Source organism: Lepus europaeus, chromosome 7 (genome assembly GCF_033115175.1).
Source record: "Lepus europaeus isolate LE1 chromosome 7, mLepTim1.pri, whole genome shotgun sequence".
Taxonomy (NCBI): Eukaryota; Metazoa; Chordata; class Mammalia; order Lagomorpha; family Leporidae; genus Lepus; species Lepus europaeus.
In genome coordinates, this window is record NC_084833.1 from 15,684,868 (window position 1) to 15,703,055 (window position 18,188).

Here is an 18,188-nt window from a genome sequence, read left to right on the forward strand (position 1 = left end):
GTTTTTATATATGTTTAGAGAACAGAAACCCATGCTAAACTTCATGTTTTTACAGATGGGGCACCAGAAACGATCACAGGAAGAAAACATAACTGAATTGGTGGAATTTGTTCTTTTGGGCTTTTGTGATGTTCCCCATCTCCAGTGGTTGCTTTTTGGATTGTTCCTAGCCATCTATGTCATTATTCTATTGGGCAACGGCACCATATTACTGATAACAAAAGTGGACTCTACCCTCCAGACCCCCATGTATTTTTTCCTTGGGAATTTTTCCTTCTTAGAAATCTGTTATGTGTCACTTACGCTCCCCAGAATGCTCGCAAATCTTGGAACCCAAAGAAGAACAATCTCTTTAGTTGCCTGTGCTACACAAATGTGCTGTGTTCTTACACTGGGTGCCACTGAGTGTTTCCTCCTGGCTGTGATGGCCTGTGATCGCTACCTGGCCATTTGCAACCCTCTGCACTACCCTCTCATCATGAACCACAAGGTTTGCATCCAGCTGGTGGCTGGCTCATGGCTCAGCGGAGTTCCAGTCCAGATAGGGCAGACCTTCTGGATTTTCTCTCTGCCATTCTGCGGTTCCAACCAAATCAACCACTTCTTCTGTGATATCCGGCCAGTGCTTAGGCTGGCTTGTGGGGAAACCTTCATGAACGAGGTGATGGTCTACGGAGCTGCAGTGTTGTTGGTCTCTGTTCCATTTTTGCTAATACTTATTTCCTACAGCAAAATCATTTTTACAGTTTTAAAATTGCCTTCAGCCACAAGTCGAACCAAAGCTTTCTCTACCTGTTCATCTCATCTTACAGTTGTGATGTTATTCTTTGGATCAGCCATTATTACGTATTTAAGATCCAACAACAGTCATTCATCAGGAACTGACAAAGTGCTTTCTCTTTTCTATACTATTGTGACTCCCATGTTTAACCCCTTGATATATAGTCTAAGGAACAAGGATGTCATAAGGGCTCTGAGAAGGTTAGTATGTAAATGATTTAATTTAATAAAATGTGAGATATCTTTGCAGGAATTTTTTACATGTATCTATAATAAAATTTCTAGAGATATTTATATTTCATTGTTTAATATATCTGCATAATAATTATTTCTAAAGAAATTTTAATGGTATTGTTGAGAAATGTTTCTATCTTGTTATATACGTGACACTTATCAACAAATAACAAATGACCCAACTGATAATTTCTATATTTTTGTGCAATATTCATTAAGTAGCTTTGAAAAGGCTGATGTGAAAATTCAATTGTCATACAGATTCTATTACATCACTTAGTGGGAATCACATAATTCATTTCACAAGTTTTTGACAGTTTTAGATTCAGGCTGGTAAGTACCATCAGCCTAAACATCGATGCACTGAGAAGTCACTTCAAAGAGAAAGATCACCATGTTCTTGTAATGTACTTTCATAAAGGAAGTTGGCACAACAATGGCAGTGACTATTGTGTATGGTTTATATATATAAATATATTATTAATATATAAATATATTATTATATATGTTATATTATTATAATAAATTTTAATTATATATTATATATAATGTCTTATATATAATATATATAATTAAATGTTTTACTGGCATACAAGCATGATGGGACAAAATTTATTATAACACATATGTGTATAATAAGAATTTGGAAAAAGAGAGATATCTTGGAATATTCACAAGATGCTAGTTTTCTAAAAGTAGATTTTTCTGGAGATGTTAGAAGAGACATGGAAATTTGGAAAGAGGGAATATATTCTCAAGAAACTACATATCTGCTGTATCAACACAGGCATTTCCCAAATATCTTGTACAACATATACATACACAGAAAAATTATAAATGGCAGTGCTATCATAAATATGTATTATAAGATACCTCAGAAAATATTATTTTATTATTTTAGTTTATTCAATAAAATTTGTTCATTGCAATAAATCTGCTATTCCTGTAATAAAAACACAAAAATATCTATATTCAGTGTGTATAAGGAAAATGATATATTTCCTTTACACTGACACAATCAAACTTATTAATTTCTAAAATTTCATACTCATATAACAAACTATTTAGATAAAAAGTCAAAAGATTTCTGAGAATAGGACTTGTCCCCAGGGGTTACTGTTAAAAAGGAACACTGTGAAGCTTATACCTGCTATTGACGCTTTTGCATATAAGTGAATATTCAATACTGATCACATTTACATGGACCTGTCAGTGCAAAGAGGAGTGCAGTATTCTTTTCTCCTTAAGAAGAAGAAGATGGCCTGAGTATGTGCCATAACAAAGTATGAACAAAGGAGAAAAATCTACTGATGAATACATCACCAAGACTCCTAGGTAGTATAGTTGTCAGAAACTACTAAAATCTCATGGAAAATTACTGAAACAGAACAGTCATAAAATAAACAACACAAAAATAAATCCCAAACTTTTCCAGGTAGAAGCTGGCAAACTTCTTAAACTCATGATTTTGGATTGGATGAAACAGAAATCGAGAAGTCCTTCTGTTCTTCCTGTCCCTCCTATCAAATGCAGAAAAAGCAATTGAGAAAGAAGACAAAATTAACAAGTGGGAAATATATGAAAACATTAAGAACTCTAGCAGATGTGAGGTAATATATTCCATTATATTATAGAAGGGCAAATAAGAGCTGTACTCTTGGAACACTGTTATATTTTTGCTAGACAGTGAAATACCACTCTTCTAAAAATGATTTACAGCTATTTAAAACTCACTTTTTTCACTAAACTAGGAAACTTGAAAAGTTTTCAGCTGTTACCACTTTCAGGGATAACAACAAGGCAAAAATGTCATTTTCACACCATGTTTTTTAATACAGGTTGAATGTGTGCAGCTATTATGAATACTCTAAACTATAAATATCTTTATTAATAAGATAATTTTTGCACTACTGCCAGCACAATTAATTTATTCTGCTAAGAAATGGGATTTTCTTTATTAGAAGCACAAATAAATAGGGACACATGTTTGTGTGTTTCTGTGCGCATCTCAAGAGGAGATGATTGCTTTTCTGAACTAAAGTCAACTGACAAGAGACATGGCCATCAGTATCTGTGGGATATTTACAACATCATTGGATTGATTTGGAGACAGAAAAAAAAAAAAAAAACCTGAATGTTTTTCAGTTCAAGTCTGGATTTGTAGCTTTTGGATTTTGGCTGGTACCGAAGTTCCTGCCATCCACCTGAGAGAACTAGATAAAGTTCAGACTCCTGGCTTTAGTCTGAGATTCCTGGATCCCTGATTCAGCCTGTCCAAGCTCTGCCTGTTATTGACATTTGGGGAGTGAAGCAGAAAATGTGAATACTGTTTCTGTCTCTCTGCCTCTCAATGAGAGAGACAAAGAGAGAGACAGAAAGAAAGGAAGAATGGGAGACAAGGGTTGCGAGAGGGAGTAAGGAAAACAAAAGTTTGGGAGCATAAATTGTGTGTTATAAAAAAATAAAGGTTAATGTTGAAAATTCAAAATAGGGGCCGGCGCCATGGCTTAACAGGCTAATCCTCCGCCTTGCGGCACCGGCACACCGGGTTCTAGTCCCGGTCAGGGCGCCGGATTCTATCCCAGTTGCCCCTCTTCCAGGCCAGCTCTCTGCTATGGCCCAGGAAGGCAGTGGAGGATGGCCCAAGTACTTGGGCCCTGCACCCGCATGGGAGACCAGGAGAAGCACCTGGCTCCTGGCTTCGGATCAGCGAGATGCGCCAGCCACAGCGGCCATTGGAGGGTGAACCAATGGCAAAAAGGAAGACCTTTCTCTCTGTCTCTCTCTCTCACTATCCACTCTGTCAAAAAAAAAAAAAAAATTCAAAATAGGATTCTCACATTTTTCTTAATAATCCTTACAAGCTATATATTTTTATTTTATGCATATATATATTTACCTTTTGTTTGCAAGATAGATAAGATGTTAGACTTGCATTGCTTGGGTCTCTGACATCACCTCTGCATGCACAGGTAATATCACATTTTCTTTCCTTATTTTAATGATGTTTCTTCCTGTACTTTATTTTACTTTTCATAAAAGTTTGACATGAAGAGGTTTGTAAATTATTTTTTTTTAACTTTTATTTAATGAATATACGTTTCCAGTGTACAGCTTATGGATTACAATGGCTTCCCCCTCCCATAACTTCCCTCCCACCCGCAACCCTCTCCTCTCCCGCTCCCTCTCCCCTTCCATTTGCATCAAGATTCATTTTCAATTCTCTTTATATACAGAAGATCAATTTAGTATAAAGATTTGAACAGTTTGCACCCACATAGAAACACAAGAGTCAGGGAAAGAGTGAGAGACAGAAACTCTCATCTGCTAGTTCTTTCCCCAAATATCCATGATGACCAGTGCAGGATCAAGCCAAAGCAAAAAGTTGGGCATCTGATCCAGGCCTTCTTCATAATTCACAGGGACCATCTACTTGATGTATCATATATTGCTTCTCAGAGTCTACATTAGAAAGATCTGGAATGGGGAGTCATAGCCAAGACTCAAATATGAGATATAGGCATCTTAAATGGAGTCTTAACCACTAGGCCGAACATCTGCCCCTATGCCCTCAAATTGAAAGACATGTATGAAATGGACAGATTTCTAGAACACGAATCTGAACCAATAAACACACACATACTCACACATTGGCATAGACAATGTGAAAACGAGAGAGAGAGAGAGAGAGAGAGAGAGAGAGAGAGAGAGAGAGAATCTTTCAGGGAGTAACATTAGCTGTGATAAGTATTGACCACAACCATTTAGTCTTCTATCCTGCCATCAAAGGAGAAGGAGCTGATCATAACACAACACCATTTGTGCCGCTCAGTGGCTGTATTAACCTGGATGTGTGCACACTGTGGCTGTCTAAGTAACTAGCATATATCAGCTGCTGGTGTAACCATCTGGCTTTAACTGTGCCAGATATCCAGAGACCACAGACCTGAGCTAGCCTATTTGCCTTTCATTTCCAGGGACTAGTAGCTGCATCCTACTTCCACTAGAATGACACACAGTGACCTCTTTATGAGACCCGTGTCCCATTGATCTCTCTCCATCCCGTGTCTCCTTACTGGCCGATGACCACATCTTAGGTGTGTTGCTCCCCCTGAGGCAGCCATAAAGTTAATCCTAGGACCACTGCCCAGCTATCTGTCCCAATATGCAAAGATCCTAGTTTATTTATAACATCCACAGACCACCATTTAGCCCATTGGCTGCTTTGTAACCAAGTACCCATTTAAAACCAAATGGTGTTAGTGTCTATCCTTACTGCTACCATGGTCCATGTATCTGGACTACCTCAGTATAACACACTGTAAATGGCAAGGGCTTGTCCTCATAGTAATCACTGTGAACCTCTCAGACAGCTGGAAGGCTCTCATTAGACAAAGTAGCATAGGTTACCATGTCCAATAAGGCCTGTAATTCTTGAGAAAAGGGATAGTACTAATAGCCACCCTCTGACTTAGGTATGTCCCCATTTGGCCCAGGTGGGTATCTGCGTTACTCCCCTCTTTGGTCCTGTCACCCAGGAGCACACTCAGCCAGCCATGGGACACATGGTCCGCACCTGGACCTTTTTTCTGGGCAGTGATAGGCCTGTAAAGCAGTACATATAGCTGGTAACTGTTTTTAATAGGGAGATAACATAGCTCAGTCCTCTTTCATAACTGGGACCCAAATTCAACAGGAATGTGTTTCTTTTCTGCCTGTTACCATAGCCCCAGTCTAAAACTAGTGGTCAAAATAGTAACATCCAGCTGGAAGTGTTTTGTGAAATCCACCATTTGTAAGCCCTGTGCCTGGGCCACCACACCTTTGGTGGCTATAAAGGCCGGTTTAGCCTTGGGAGTTAAATCACAGGTTACTGCCTTCTGGCACAGCGGACACAGTAGGAAGAGCATCTGTGCTAAACACAGAATGAACACCGGATAACACCCCAATAATCCCACAAAGATCTGTAACTGTCTCACCCTAGTGGGATGTGGAAAACCTGTGTCTTACCAGTCACAACCTCAGGTATGATTTAGTCTTATCTGAACAAACAACTCCCAGGAACTTGACACAAGCCAGGTTCTTGCATCTTGCTGACACTGACTGACCATCCCCAAAATTCTAGGCTGGGTCTTAGTTCTGAAGGTGGGAAGAGACACGGAGGTCAATATTAAATCCTTCACCTGGATGGCAACGTTCTCATCACCTGGGCCCATAGTATTCAGGTTGAACATGGCCTGCCACTTTCCCATTTCGTTAATAACTTGAGCCAATTCTGTGTACGCAGTCCATTTCCTCATCCTTTCTGGGAGTTTTCCGGCACCCTGCCAGTCTGTGCAGTAGCCACTCACCACTCCATTAGAGAATGCTCATCTCGATTGGCTCCAAGCTGCTGGCTGACTTGCAGATATTGTTGTACTGACAGGTGGACTGTGATGGAAGCAAATTTCTCCATCTCTTGCTATTGCGAGCCAGGTTGGGCCTAAATTTCTGTTGGCTTAGCTTCCTAGCTCCCTCAGCTCCATTGGGGTATAAGTGGTCTAAGTCATAAAATCACTCACCATGGGTGGGTGGATGTGTGGAGTTATGGGCTTGCAGGTCACCCTCTAGGGCCAAAGTCTCATCAAGCTCCAGTCCACCCTTTGCCATGTTGGGCACCAAAAAATATGTTGTGCCCAGATCGTTAGATCCCCGCAGAGACCCCCAGAGAGTCGATCACACGGAACTGCAAAAGCAAGGTTTATTCGGGAGTACAAGCTGGGACAGGGAGCCCATCCAACCAACCGGCACAGTGGAGGAAGGAGTGAGGCCCCGGTGTTTGTTAGGGAGAGTTTTTAAATGAAAAAAGAGCTACACCAGCAGGAAAAAAAGAGTTACATACAGCACAGAAGCTCTGGACGCAGGGAGTTACTTTGTTTAGCAATCTCTACTGTGCTGTTCTTGGTCAACCGAGCTAGCTGTCCGTGGTAAGCTTTGATATCTCCGGAATGCCTGAATGCCTGCTTTTACAAGGACTCGGGTCTGCTATGGGAAAGGGAGGCTGCTTGCTTTTAAAATGGAGTCACTTCGGTTCTTCAGTCACAGGGCCAGCACGCAGAGTGGGTTGGGGGTGGGTAGGGGAGGCACCTCTTCTTTGGGCCCTTCCTCATCAGACTCCTCACTGCTCATTTTTACTCTGTTCTCCATGGACGAGGCCAGCTCCTGCTCCAGAGCCCATGCCTGGATGTCCAGCCACTCCTCCTCACTCAGTAGCTCCTGAATCTGAGCCTCACTGGCATGGTGTCTTTATACTGTTGCCTTAATGTGTTGAGGGTCATCCATCCTGTTCAGACAGCACCTGTCAGATGTTACTGGAGTGTTCTATATTCCAAGACCTTCCCACTTGCCATGGAGGCATAGAATAAAGGCATAATAGCATGCAATCTTAACACTACTAATCAACCTGCTCACCTAGATTTTCTTATGATTCTGATAGCTACACTTCCTTGTTTCTTTGCAATGTTATTTTAACATGGGTTAAAATAACTAATTTAATGTACAGTAGTAATTCTGAATTCTAGAAACATCCCTATGAGGCTTTTGTTGTCATTTGTTTGTGTAGTGACATGAAGGGACTAATGTGAAATGTTTTCCATTATGGTATTTGGCTGCAAAGTTTCTGTTCATTTAAAACAAACAAACAAACAAAAAACTTGTGTGACTTGTGTTTGGGGCCTGTGCTGTGGTGTAGCAGGTAAAGCCACCACCTGCAGTGCCGGCATCCCATATGGGCACAAGTTATGTGACAGGGTGGCCTTATGTTTAAGGTTTTCCCATAGGTCATAGCCTGCCCGGGTGGTTGTAGGTTGTCTTGCTTGGTTGCTTCAGAGCAGGGGCTGTTACTTTGAGAGAAACAAGTTATAGGTATCAGTCTGCTCCTCTGGCTCTACTAGCATATTTCTGGCTTTCGTATTTTTGCTTGCTTGCTTGTTAATGGCCAAGGCCACCAAAATGTAGTTTCTGCCTTTAAAATCCCCCCACCACTGTAACTTGGGCTTGTCTTCTCGGGCCTCGAGAGGGCAGTCGCCAGCTGGCTATTAATAAAGACTCCTAATTTGACCACAAAAGTCTCTCTGTGTTCTTAATCTGTGTGTCCCACAACAGTTCAAGTCCTGGCGAGTTCACTTCCAGTCTAGCTCTCTGCTATGGGCTGGGAATGCAGTAGAAGATGGCCCAAGTCCTTGGGCCCCTGCACCCACGTGGGAGACCCAGAGGAAGCGCCTGGCTTGTGGCTTTGGATCAGCTCAACTTCGGCCACTGCTGCCAACTGCAGAGTGAACCAATGGATGAAGAACATCTCTCTGTCTCTGCCTCTCCTTCCCTCTCTGTGTAACTCTGACTTTCAAATAAATAAACAGATCATTAAAAAAAATCTTGTGTTTATGTTTATTAGATGGACTTCCTAATTATCACTCATTGGTCAGCATAGGTTAGTGACCAGCTACGAATATTTTCCTTGCATATCTTGAGCCAGGAAGACTTTATCCATTACTGGTTTCTCAGTGGGTGACTAGATAACTGTTAATCTTTAACAGCTTGTGTTGTTTTTCACTTTCTGCATTTACAAGGACACGTTTGACCATAGGCTATGGGTTTGCTATTTCTTCCTCTGGATTCTCCCAAGTATATGTGCTGTATTACACTTAAGATTTTTCAGATTACTAGATATAATAAAATCTTAATATTCACTTTGATTTTGTCTTCTTCAACAATCCCTGTTCCAAACTTTATGGAGACCATATGATAGCTAGAATACTGACCCTGTTGATTACGTGTGACTTAAGTTACTATTATTTGTGACAAATATCTCTAGAAATTATATTTCCTATGTTCTGCTGGAAGTAACACAAGTGACATAGCTTCTGATTACAATGATTCAAGAGCTGTTAATTTTCTTTACATATAGAGTTGTGGTAGATCTTCTGCTCCATGTTAGTCAAAGTGGTTAATGGGAGTAGTCTCATGCTAAAACAGAGTTTCACCATTGTAATTTTATAAAATATTTTTATAATTTGCCTTATATATTGGATTGGGCCCTATGATTTTTTTTAGTGTGGTGCGCCGGCCGCAGCGCGCCGGCCGTGGCAGCCATTGGAGGGTGAACCAATGGCAAAGGAGGACCTTTCTCTCTGTCTCTCTCTCTCTCACTGTCCACTCTGCCTGTCAAAAAAAATATTGCAATCTCCAGATTCTCTTGTTTGTCATTTTATACTCCTCATTTATCTATCTACTATCTGCATAATTTTTTGAGGAAGATATAAAAGCGTTTCAGTCAAGATAAGATATTTTTAAACAAATAAGAGTGGAATTTTTAGAGTTTCATAAAGAAAAAAATACTTAAGTTTAAAAATCGTGTATCAAAAACACACAAAAAGTATCATTGGACTGTGTAGAATTTAAAGTGTTCCCTAAGAATAAATATTTATGATCTGAGATAACAAAAGTTCATAAATATGATCTCAAAAATATTTATAAATTGGACTTAACTAATATTAATACATTTTTAATCTGAAATTGACCTTTTAACAGGGTTATGATACAGATTTAGGTCTGGCAAATATGGAAAAAATCAAATATATTTCAAAGGAAATGTACATTTAATACAAAAAGACTTTTCCAAACTCGAGAATTAGATAATAAATCACATGCTAAATATACAAATAAATAGATACCTTATCAGAGGGATATACAGCAATCAAATAGTCACATGAAAGATGTTAAGCTTGATTAGTTTTTCTTTCAATTAAAATGAAATCAGTTAATGTTGCACATGTAATATTTGGCTAAAATTAAATAGACTAGCTAACTAATGTAAAATATGGCAAGCAAATATATAACCCTTGAATAGTGATATCTTGTAATATGTGGACATGATGAACAAGAATGTTTCTAAAATTGTTCATCAATTTATCTAATCATTAATCTTTATATTTGTATAATTTGTTCCATATTCCTCCAACTAGATTTCATATTCACTCCCATGGTATTTCATCAGTGTTGTTCTAGCCTTTGTTTATGTGATAACTTTATAATCCCTATAAGAAGAGCTGCAGTGAATCTGAGGAGGTCTGAGCAGTAGTAAGTGGGAATTCCAGATTGTGCCTCTTGGAAGCAGTTAGTGAAAAAAACAGGGAATCTGCTGGTGCCACCGTTCACTAGGCTAATCCTCCACCTGCGGCACCGGCATTGGGGCGCCGATTCTGTCCCAGTTGCTCTTCTTGCAGTCCAGCTCTCTGCTGTGGCCCAGGAAGGCAGTGGAGGATGGCCCAAGTGCTTGGGCCCTGAACCCGCTTGGGAGACCAGGAGGAAACACCTGGCTCCTGGCTTCAGATCGGCGCATCGTGCTGGCAGTAGCGGCCATTTGGGGAGTGAACCAACAGAAGGAAGACCTTTCTCTCTCTCTCTCTCTATCTAACTCTGCCTGTCAAAAAACAAACAAACAAACAAACAAACAAACAAAGAACTAGGGAATCTTAGATGACCACATGGACATCCAGCTAGAAATTGTATTTTATATCCTGTCTAGCATAGGGTAGCTGTATGGCTAAATTTTAGTTGTGGGATCATTCCTTAGAATTCTACATGCTGGGCTGACACTGTGACATAGCTGGTAAAACCACTGCTATGACAGAGTGGGTAAAACCACCGCCTGCAATCCCAGCATCCCGTTTGGGCACCACTAAGAGTCCAGGCTGCTCCACTTCCTATCCAGCTCCCTACCAATGGCCTGGGAAAGCAGTAGAAGGTGGTCAAAGTGCTTGGGAGACCTGGAAGAAGCTGCAGACTTCTGTCTTCGGATTGACCCAGCTCTGCCTGTTGCAGCCATTTGGGGAATGCACTGGCGGATGGAAGACATCTTTATCTCTCTCTCTGCCTCTGCCTCTCTGTAACTCTGTCTTTCAAATAAACAAATAAATCTTAAAGAAAGAATTCTACGTGCCTTTTCAGTTTGTACACTTCATGAGAAAAAGTGACTTCTCTTCTTCATTCTTCTTCTACCACACCTATGCTCTGAGAGATGATGAGGCTTTTCTGGCCATTGTTCATTCACAGATTGATGACTCATGTTGAAGACAACAGGACTGCCTGAAAAGCCACAGGTCACATCTGAATCCTTAATGAAAGGTAAATAAATCCCTGTCTAATTGAAAGTGTGGAACATTTGTTTTATTGGAACATCTTAGCTTGCATGATACATTATAGGTCATTATAATTTTTAATGTTTTCAATGTTTACCTTTCAAAAAATTAAGAGGCACTTAGAATTTATAGAATAAATGTCATAACCAGATATGTTCTTGTTTGTTATACTAAACTCCTTGAGTGGCAGTGAGAATGTTTTTTTTTTCAATTAGAAGCTGAGGTAGAAAAGGAGTTTTCCCCAGGGTACTAAATATTTCCTACTCCCTTATTTAAAGAGCACTGCCTGTTAGAACAACATAATATATCTCAGAAGGTGATTGGTTTCTGCTTCAATAAAAGTAATTACCTAATCTTAAAAACACAATCTTCAAGTCATTTGATAAGGGTAAGCATCTAACTTAACCTACTTTCAAACCAATAATCATGGACTACTTTTGTCTAACATAAAATTGACTACAGTTATATTTTCATTTTTGAGCATCACAATAAGACTCAACTACAGATAACTGAAAAGGAATTCCTTATTTTTGTTGTTTGCCAAATTTTAAATAAATTATAGAGATGACTGTAATACTTTTCTGATTTACATTATCATTAGAACAAATGAGATAAAATGTAAAATATTTTTAATATAATAGTCTAAAACACACATATTAAAGATTATTGTCATCATAATCACCATCCTCTTAAGTGCTACCATGTATTGAGATTATTTTTTGTTAATCATGTATTTAAGTATTTATATATATATATATATTAAGTATGGATATCATATCTCATGAAAACCTAATTGAATACAACAAATGAGCAATGCACTGAATGCACATTTTTAAAATTAGTTTTCATCCTACTACTATAAAAAGGACCACTATTTATTAAGAATTGATAGATGATGAATAAATCTAGAAATAATGGTAAAATATTGGAATGATTTCATATTTTTTACAATTTTTTCCAGAGGAGAAAGTCTTCCGAACTGCATGCATTAGTATTTATTTTACTTCCTATATTCAATTTGACTTATAAACTTGCTGTGAATATAAGCATCATTTTAATTGTGGTAATACATGATGTCATTAACATTGCCACAACTATGTAAAAGAAAATCATTATTTCATGGAGAAGTTGTAGAAAAATAACTCTTGAAATATTTGAACAAAAACCAAAGAAGCTATTTTAGCTAAATTGTCAAGTGATTTTCTTTCTGAGTTGCTTAAGTTGAAGTTTCTAAAGATCATCAAAAGTCAGAGATACCAGCAGGTATGTTGTGATGTTTGAGAATGTGTTTTTTTTTTTTTTCTGGCAGGATTGTGCTTAGATAAAAGTACAACTTTTTCATGCTTTACAGTTTTACAGTGAGAATTCTATTGAACATTCATAAATTGGTTGAAATGCTTTATGTATAAAAATTTATCTATTTATGTTTAAAGATTTATTTATTTATTTCAGAAGTAGAGTTACAGAGAGAGAGGGAGAGATAGAGATAGAGGTTATCCGACTGCTTTTTCACTCCCCAAATGGCTGCAGCAGTCAGAGCTGGGCCTATCCAAAGTCAAGATCCAGGAGCTTCTTCTGTGTCTCCTGTGTGGGTGCAGGGATCCAAGCACTTGGGTCATCCTCTACTGCTTCCCGAAGTCATAGCAAGGAGATGGTTTGGAAGAGGAGCAGCTGGGATATGAACCAGTGCTCATATAGGATGCTGGCTCCACAGCAGAGGCTTAGCCTACTATGCCCCAATATAAAAAAGTTAAGTCTCACCTTCCCCACTCCAGGTAGCAGTAGGTGTAAAGTAGTGCAGTTCTATTGATGTTACTATTTCTTGCTTTTTATTTTTTGCTTGCTTTTCAAGAATACATCACTCGTTGAAGAGAAGAGAAAAACACACAGAGGTCATCAATAATAAGTGTAAAAGCTACCATGGCAGATACAGTAAGGGGAGTAAGATAGTTTCTGAAGGCAGTGTTTAGATCTTCAATTGTGGGGTGCATGATGCTAGTCTTTAATGATCTGGTGACTCCCTCAAAAATTTTCATCATTGCCCATGCAATAAGCTCTGCATCAAATTCCATAGATGAATATACCTGTTTACAGTTTTTAGGGTGGTGCATTGAGAAAAACATTGTTGTATACTTTTATACACTTGAAATTTTATTAATACTGTCACCTATTACCTAAGAGTTTCCAATCATTTTAGAGTTTCATTCACAGCATTTTTACATTCTAATATCATTTTTCATTAGAAGAACTGTATATTTATTGAGGTTTTAAGGACTTTTATTGTTTTAGTATTTAATCTGGATATTTAAATAGGAAACTATGTTCTTATTTAATTTTTTTTCTTAGAACATCTGCAAGATGCTCAAGTTGTTCATGTTGCTCCTTCTCCTGGGTTTGTGTTTTTGAGGCAAAAAATTTATTTTTATTTTTATTTTTTTATTTTTGACAGGCAGAGTGGACAGTGAGAGAGAGAGATAGAGAGAAAGGTCTTCCTTTTTGCCGTTGGTTCACCCTCCAATGGCCGCCACGGCCGGTGCGCTGCGGCTGGCGCACCGCGCTGATCCAAAACCAGGAGCCAGGTGCTTCTCCTGTTCTCCCATGGGGTGCAGGGCCCAAGAACTTGGGCCATCCTCCACTGCACTCCCTGGCCACAGCAGAGAGCTGGCCTGGAAGAGGAGCAACCGGGACAGAATCTGGTGCCCCGACTGGGACTAGAACCCGGTGTGCCGGCGCTACAAGGCGGAGGATTAGCCTAGCGAGCCGCGGCGCCGGCTTGAGGCAAAAAATTTGACTGCTATCCACATGAAGCCTTTTTAGAATATGGTTAGAAGTGCATCTTGTTTTCACATTGAGTTGTTTGAGCTTCAAATTAATTAACACATAAAATAGCACATACTTATTTTATGTCATTTCTACAGGCTTGAATGAACATTTTATAATTCCTATATCCCTCCAGCATATTCACCACACAAACACATGGCATGCGTAGAAAATACAGAAAATTTAAACCCATTCTTAAATCTTGGAGTCTTTTTCAAGGAATAAAAATAATTAGATTCATTTGTGATTTATCTAAGAACTTAGGAAATCAAATTCCGTGGGACAAATACTTTGCACAGAAAATGCATATAGCATCAAATAAGCATATAATATAGGTATACATCTACATATGTATACATGAAAATCATACAGTAAAATGAATCGTAACACACCAACACACAAGCATAATGCATGTGCAGATCCAAGAGAAAAGACAGAATAGAAAAAAGGAGTCAGCACAATAACAATGAGCAATTTGTGAGAATATAAGCAATTTTGGAAAATCAGAGATGGGTTGTATCTAATGCTCCTTTCCTGCAACAGACATAGTTGTCACTAAAGAAACATGCACATTTTGTTGGACTTGTTTCCTTGGGTCTCCATTCTATAAGACTGCTTATTAATTCCTGAGATTTTCTGACACATTTTAAAGTTGTTTACATCATCTTCACTTCCTGATTAATGGCTTCAAAATGGCTTAGGATACAAAATCTGAGTGACAAAATTTGCTGTCATTTTCCTAGAACTTACACTGAAGTACAAACATAGATTTAAAGATTAAGTAACATGTATTATTTAGTGGTCAGTTAATCATGAATTTTTGTGTGACACAATAGCCTAGATAAACAGAATTTCAAGTTAAACAAGTCTTTGAAAATGTCACAAGAAGTCAATAACCTCCAAAAATTAACTGTACTCTTTCCTTAAAACTATTTTAGAAGGCTTAAAGAACATGCATTTGTTCAATAGAATTAATTGTAACTTTATAAGCATTGAGAATAGAGCAATTAGGAGAAAAGCATTTCATCTGAAATAATGAAATTGTTGATTTAATAGGAAACAAATTTAAATGCCCTTTATCAATATTGTGATGAATGGCAACATTTAACATGCATATCTAATACTGAGAAAGAAGAAAGTATAATAACAGATATACTTCATCATAATATCTGCTATATGTAGATATTATTTACGTTAAAAATTATGAAAATTGAAAGGTGTCTCATACTCAGATTATGCATTCAAAAACAAGAGCCAACATAAATGAAGTAAGTCTCTTTCTCATTAAATCATTCCCACAGATGAAACAAGAAGAGATATATGCGAAAGACAATGATTCCACAGTGAAGCAGTTTGTCCTCCTGGGATTTTCTGACCTTCCAAAACTCCAAGGGTTACTCTCTGTGGTGTTTACTATCATCTACTTGACCATCTTATCTGGAAATAGCCTCATAATAATAATAACAAGGCTAGATCCTGCATTGCAGAAACCCATGTATTTTTTCCTGGCAAATTTTTCCTCACTGGAAATCTGTTACGTGTCTGTCACCCTCCCTAGAATGCTCTTCAATCTTTGGACTCAGGATAGAAGCATTTCTCTACTGGACTGTGCCACCCAAATGTGCTTCTTCCTTATGCTGGGGGCCACGGAGTGCTTCCTCCTGGCTGTAATGTCCTGCGACCGCTATGTGGCCATTTGCAACCCTCTGCACTACCCTCTGGTCATGAACCACAAGATGTGTGTGCAGCTGGCAGTTGGCTCCTGGGTCAGTGGAATCCCAGTCCAGATAGGACAAACATGGCAAATATTCTCCCTGCATTTCTGTAACTCCAACCTAATTAACCACTTCTTCTGTGACATACCCCCCATTCTCAAGCTAGCCTGTGGGGACACTTCTGTGCATGAGGTGTCTGTCTATGTAGTAGCTATGTTGTTTGTCGCAGTCCCTTTTATGCTGATTCTTGCCTCTTACAGCAAAATCATTTCCACCATTCTGAGGCTGCCAACAGCCACAGGAAGAGCTAAGGCCTTCTCCACGTGTTCCTCCCATCTGTTTGTGGTGGTTTTATTCTATGGATCTGCTACCATCACCTATCTGAGGCCCAAATCCAATCATTCTGCAGGAACTGACAAACTGCTCTCTCTTTTCTACACCATTGTGACTCCCCTGTTTAATCCCATGATATACAGCCTTAGGAATAAGGATGTGATGGCAGCACTAAGAAAACTGTTACTTAAAAAATAGTCTGTTGATATTAGTTGTAAGTGTTCAACTGCTTGTCTCAGAGTTATTAATGAGCTTTTCAAACCCATAGATTTGTTCTTTGAGCAATTAATTGCTCTCAGTTTCTGATGTATTTTGTTGCTTTTAAACACTAGCCCGACGTTTATATTACTTGAACATACATAAGGCCTATTAATCAATCTCTAATGTTCCATGTCTGAAGAATAATCTTTTTCCATGAATAAAACTGTAAGGTAAATGATACATTTCAGAGTAAAAAGTATTCTAAGTTCAGTCTATTATTAGTCGTGACATTTGTATGGTAAAATACAATCTTCCTATGTAATTTCTTAAATATGGACACTATATTTTAAAAATGGACAAAGTATCAACGGAGCAGTGTGTTTGCAGAACTTTAGAAAACAGATTTCTTCACTCTCTTCACCATAACAGCGAGAAAGTCAATGAGTCACTTTTTCATTAGATAAAATTTTCTAAATGCTAGCAATACACTATTTTTCATAACTGCCAGGATTATTGTAAGGCTCATATGTCTACTTAAGAAGATAAAGCATTTGAAAAAACATAAAGTCCTAAGAAATGAAATGTCACCATACTTAGGTACAGCTATTTGAGGAATCTCTACTTCCATTGCATTTTATGTTCAAATTCATGGAGACAACCACTGAAGTTCCAATTATGAAGAAAGAGACATTCTACAATATCAATTACCTAGGCATTGAAATCAACATGACCTGTTAGAAATATTTTCCTTCATTTAATATAGTAGTTTTAGTTTTACAAATGTCTTATTCACATATTTGCTCATCTAAACTAGATCTATGGAACAGAGACAAGGGAGATAAAATTCACATGTATATAAATTAACAAGTGTACCATCATTATTTCCTTCATATTTTTGCAAAGTTTCTTGAGATCTTTGCATTTTCTCCTTTTTTTCTGTACTCCTTATTCTCCCTAAACTGTTACTTCACCGTTGCTCTTCCTCTGAAAATTACCATCTGGATTTATTAAATTAATGTGTATACTATACATTACCAAGTATCATTTAACTTAACTAGAAAGACTATTATGACATAGTTAATACAGGCAGTAATCTGATTTATTTATAAATATTTGCCTAGTCCATGATTGCAAGCTGGGGATGCATATATTTTTTGATGTAGAGACCAAAAAATGGTTATTTTAGCATTTCTTTTTCTTAGTTTTAAATTATACTAGTTTTCAGAATATTTATATTGATTAACTTTTGATTATCCACATATATGGAGTTTAAAATATGACTGGAGAGCCATTAATTGAAGACTGCAACTCAGTTTTGTCAGTACATATACCATGAAATATTTAATTGTAATGAGAAATAAAATATTCAGACATTCATGTCTGGAATTATTCTCCATGAATCTTGCAGTATGAAAGACATAACTACCTCTCTTCCTTTCTCAAGGGCCCTTAAATGTTAACTCCTTAATTAACATCTCTACTATTCTAGTAAAGAAAATATTTGTGAGAACTATGCATAGTTATACATAAGAATTTTTTAGTGACTGCATTTTATGCTATATAAGATACTTCTTAGACCATATATGATGACTATAGCACAATACCTTAAGGCATAAATTTCATGTAGCCATATTTATTTTGACATTTATTTAGTTTGTATTTGGTAAAAAGACCCATTCTACCACCACATCACTTAAATACAAATCACATTTGAAATTATTTATGTATTCCTTTTTGATATGACTGATTATGCAACAGTGAAGTGTTTGTCATGTGTCTTTCCTATCATAACTTATCACTCTTTTTCACCCACGAAGAGTTGAAGTAGATATTTAACTCATGCCTGTCTAGAAGCACGGTCATTTGCATCACTAGGGATCAATGCATTAGAAAGGGAAAGATGAATCACTGTGAATACCTAAGATCA

At 37.9% G+C, this 18,188-nt stretch overlaps 2 protein-coding genes across 2 annotated transcripts; both read left to right on the forward strand.

The window, feature by feature from the left end:
• The first annotated feature begins 31 nt into the window (after positions 1–31).
• Positions 32–997, forward strand: LOC133764274 (olfactory receptor 10AG1-like). Its single transcript, XM_062197946.1, has one exon. The coding sequence runs from the start codon at positions 32–34 to the stop codon at positions 995–997; it is 966 nt and encodes a 321-aa protein (XP_062053930.1).
• Positions 998–15,304: 14,307 nt separating this feature from the next.
• Positions 15,305–16,258, forward strand: LOC133764275 (olfactory receptor 10AG1-like). Its single transcript, XM_062197947.1, has one exon. It carries the CDS (start codon positions 15,314–15,316, stop codon positions 16,256–16,258), a length of 945 nt encoding a protein of 314 aa, XP_062053931.1. The 5' UTR covers positions 15,305–15,313.
• The last annotated feature ends 1,930 nt before the right edge of the window (positions 16,259–18,188 follow it).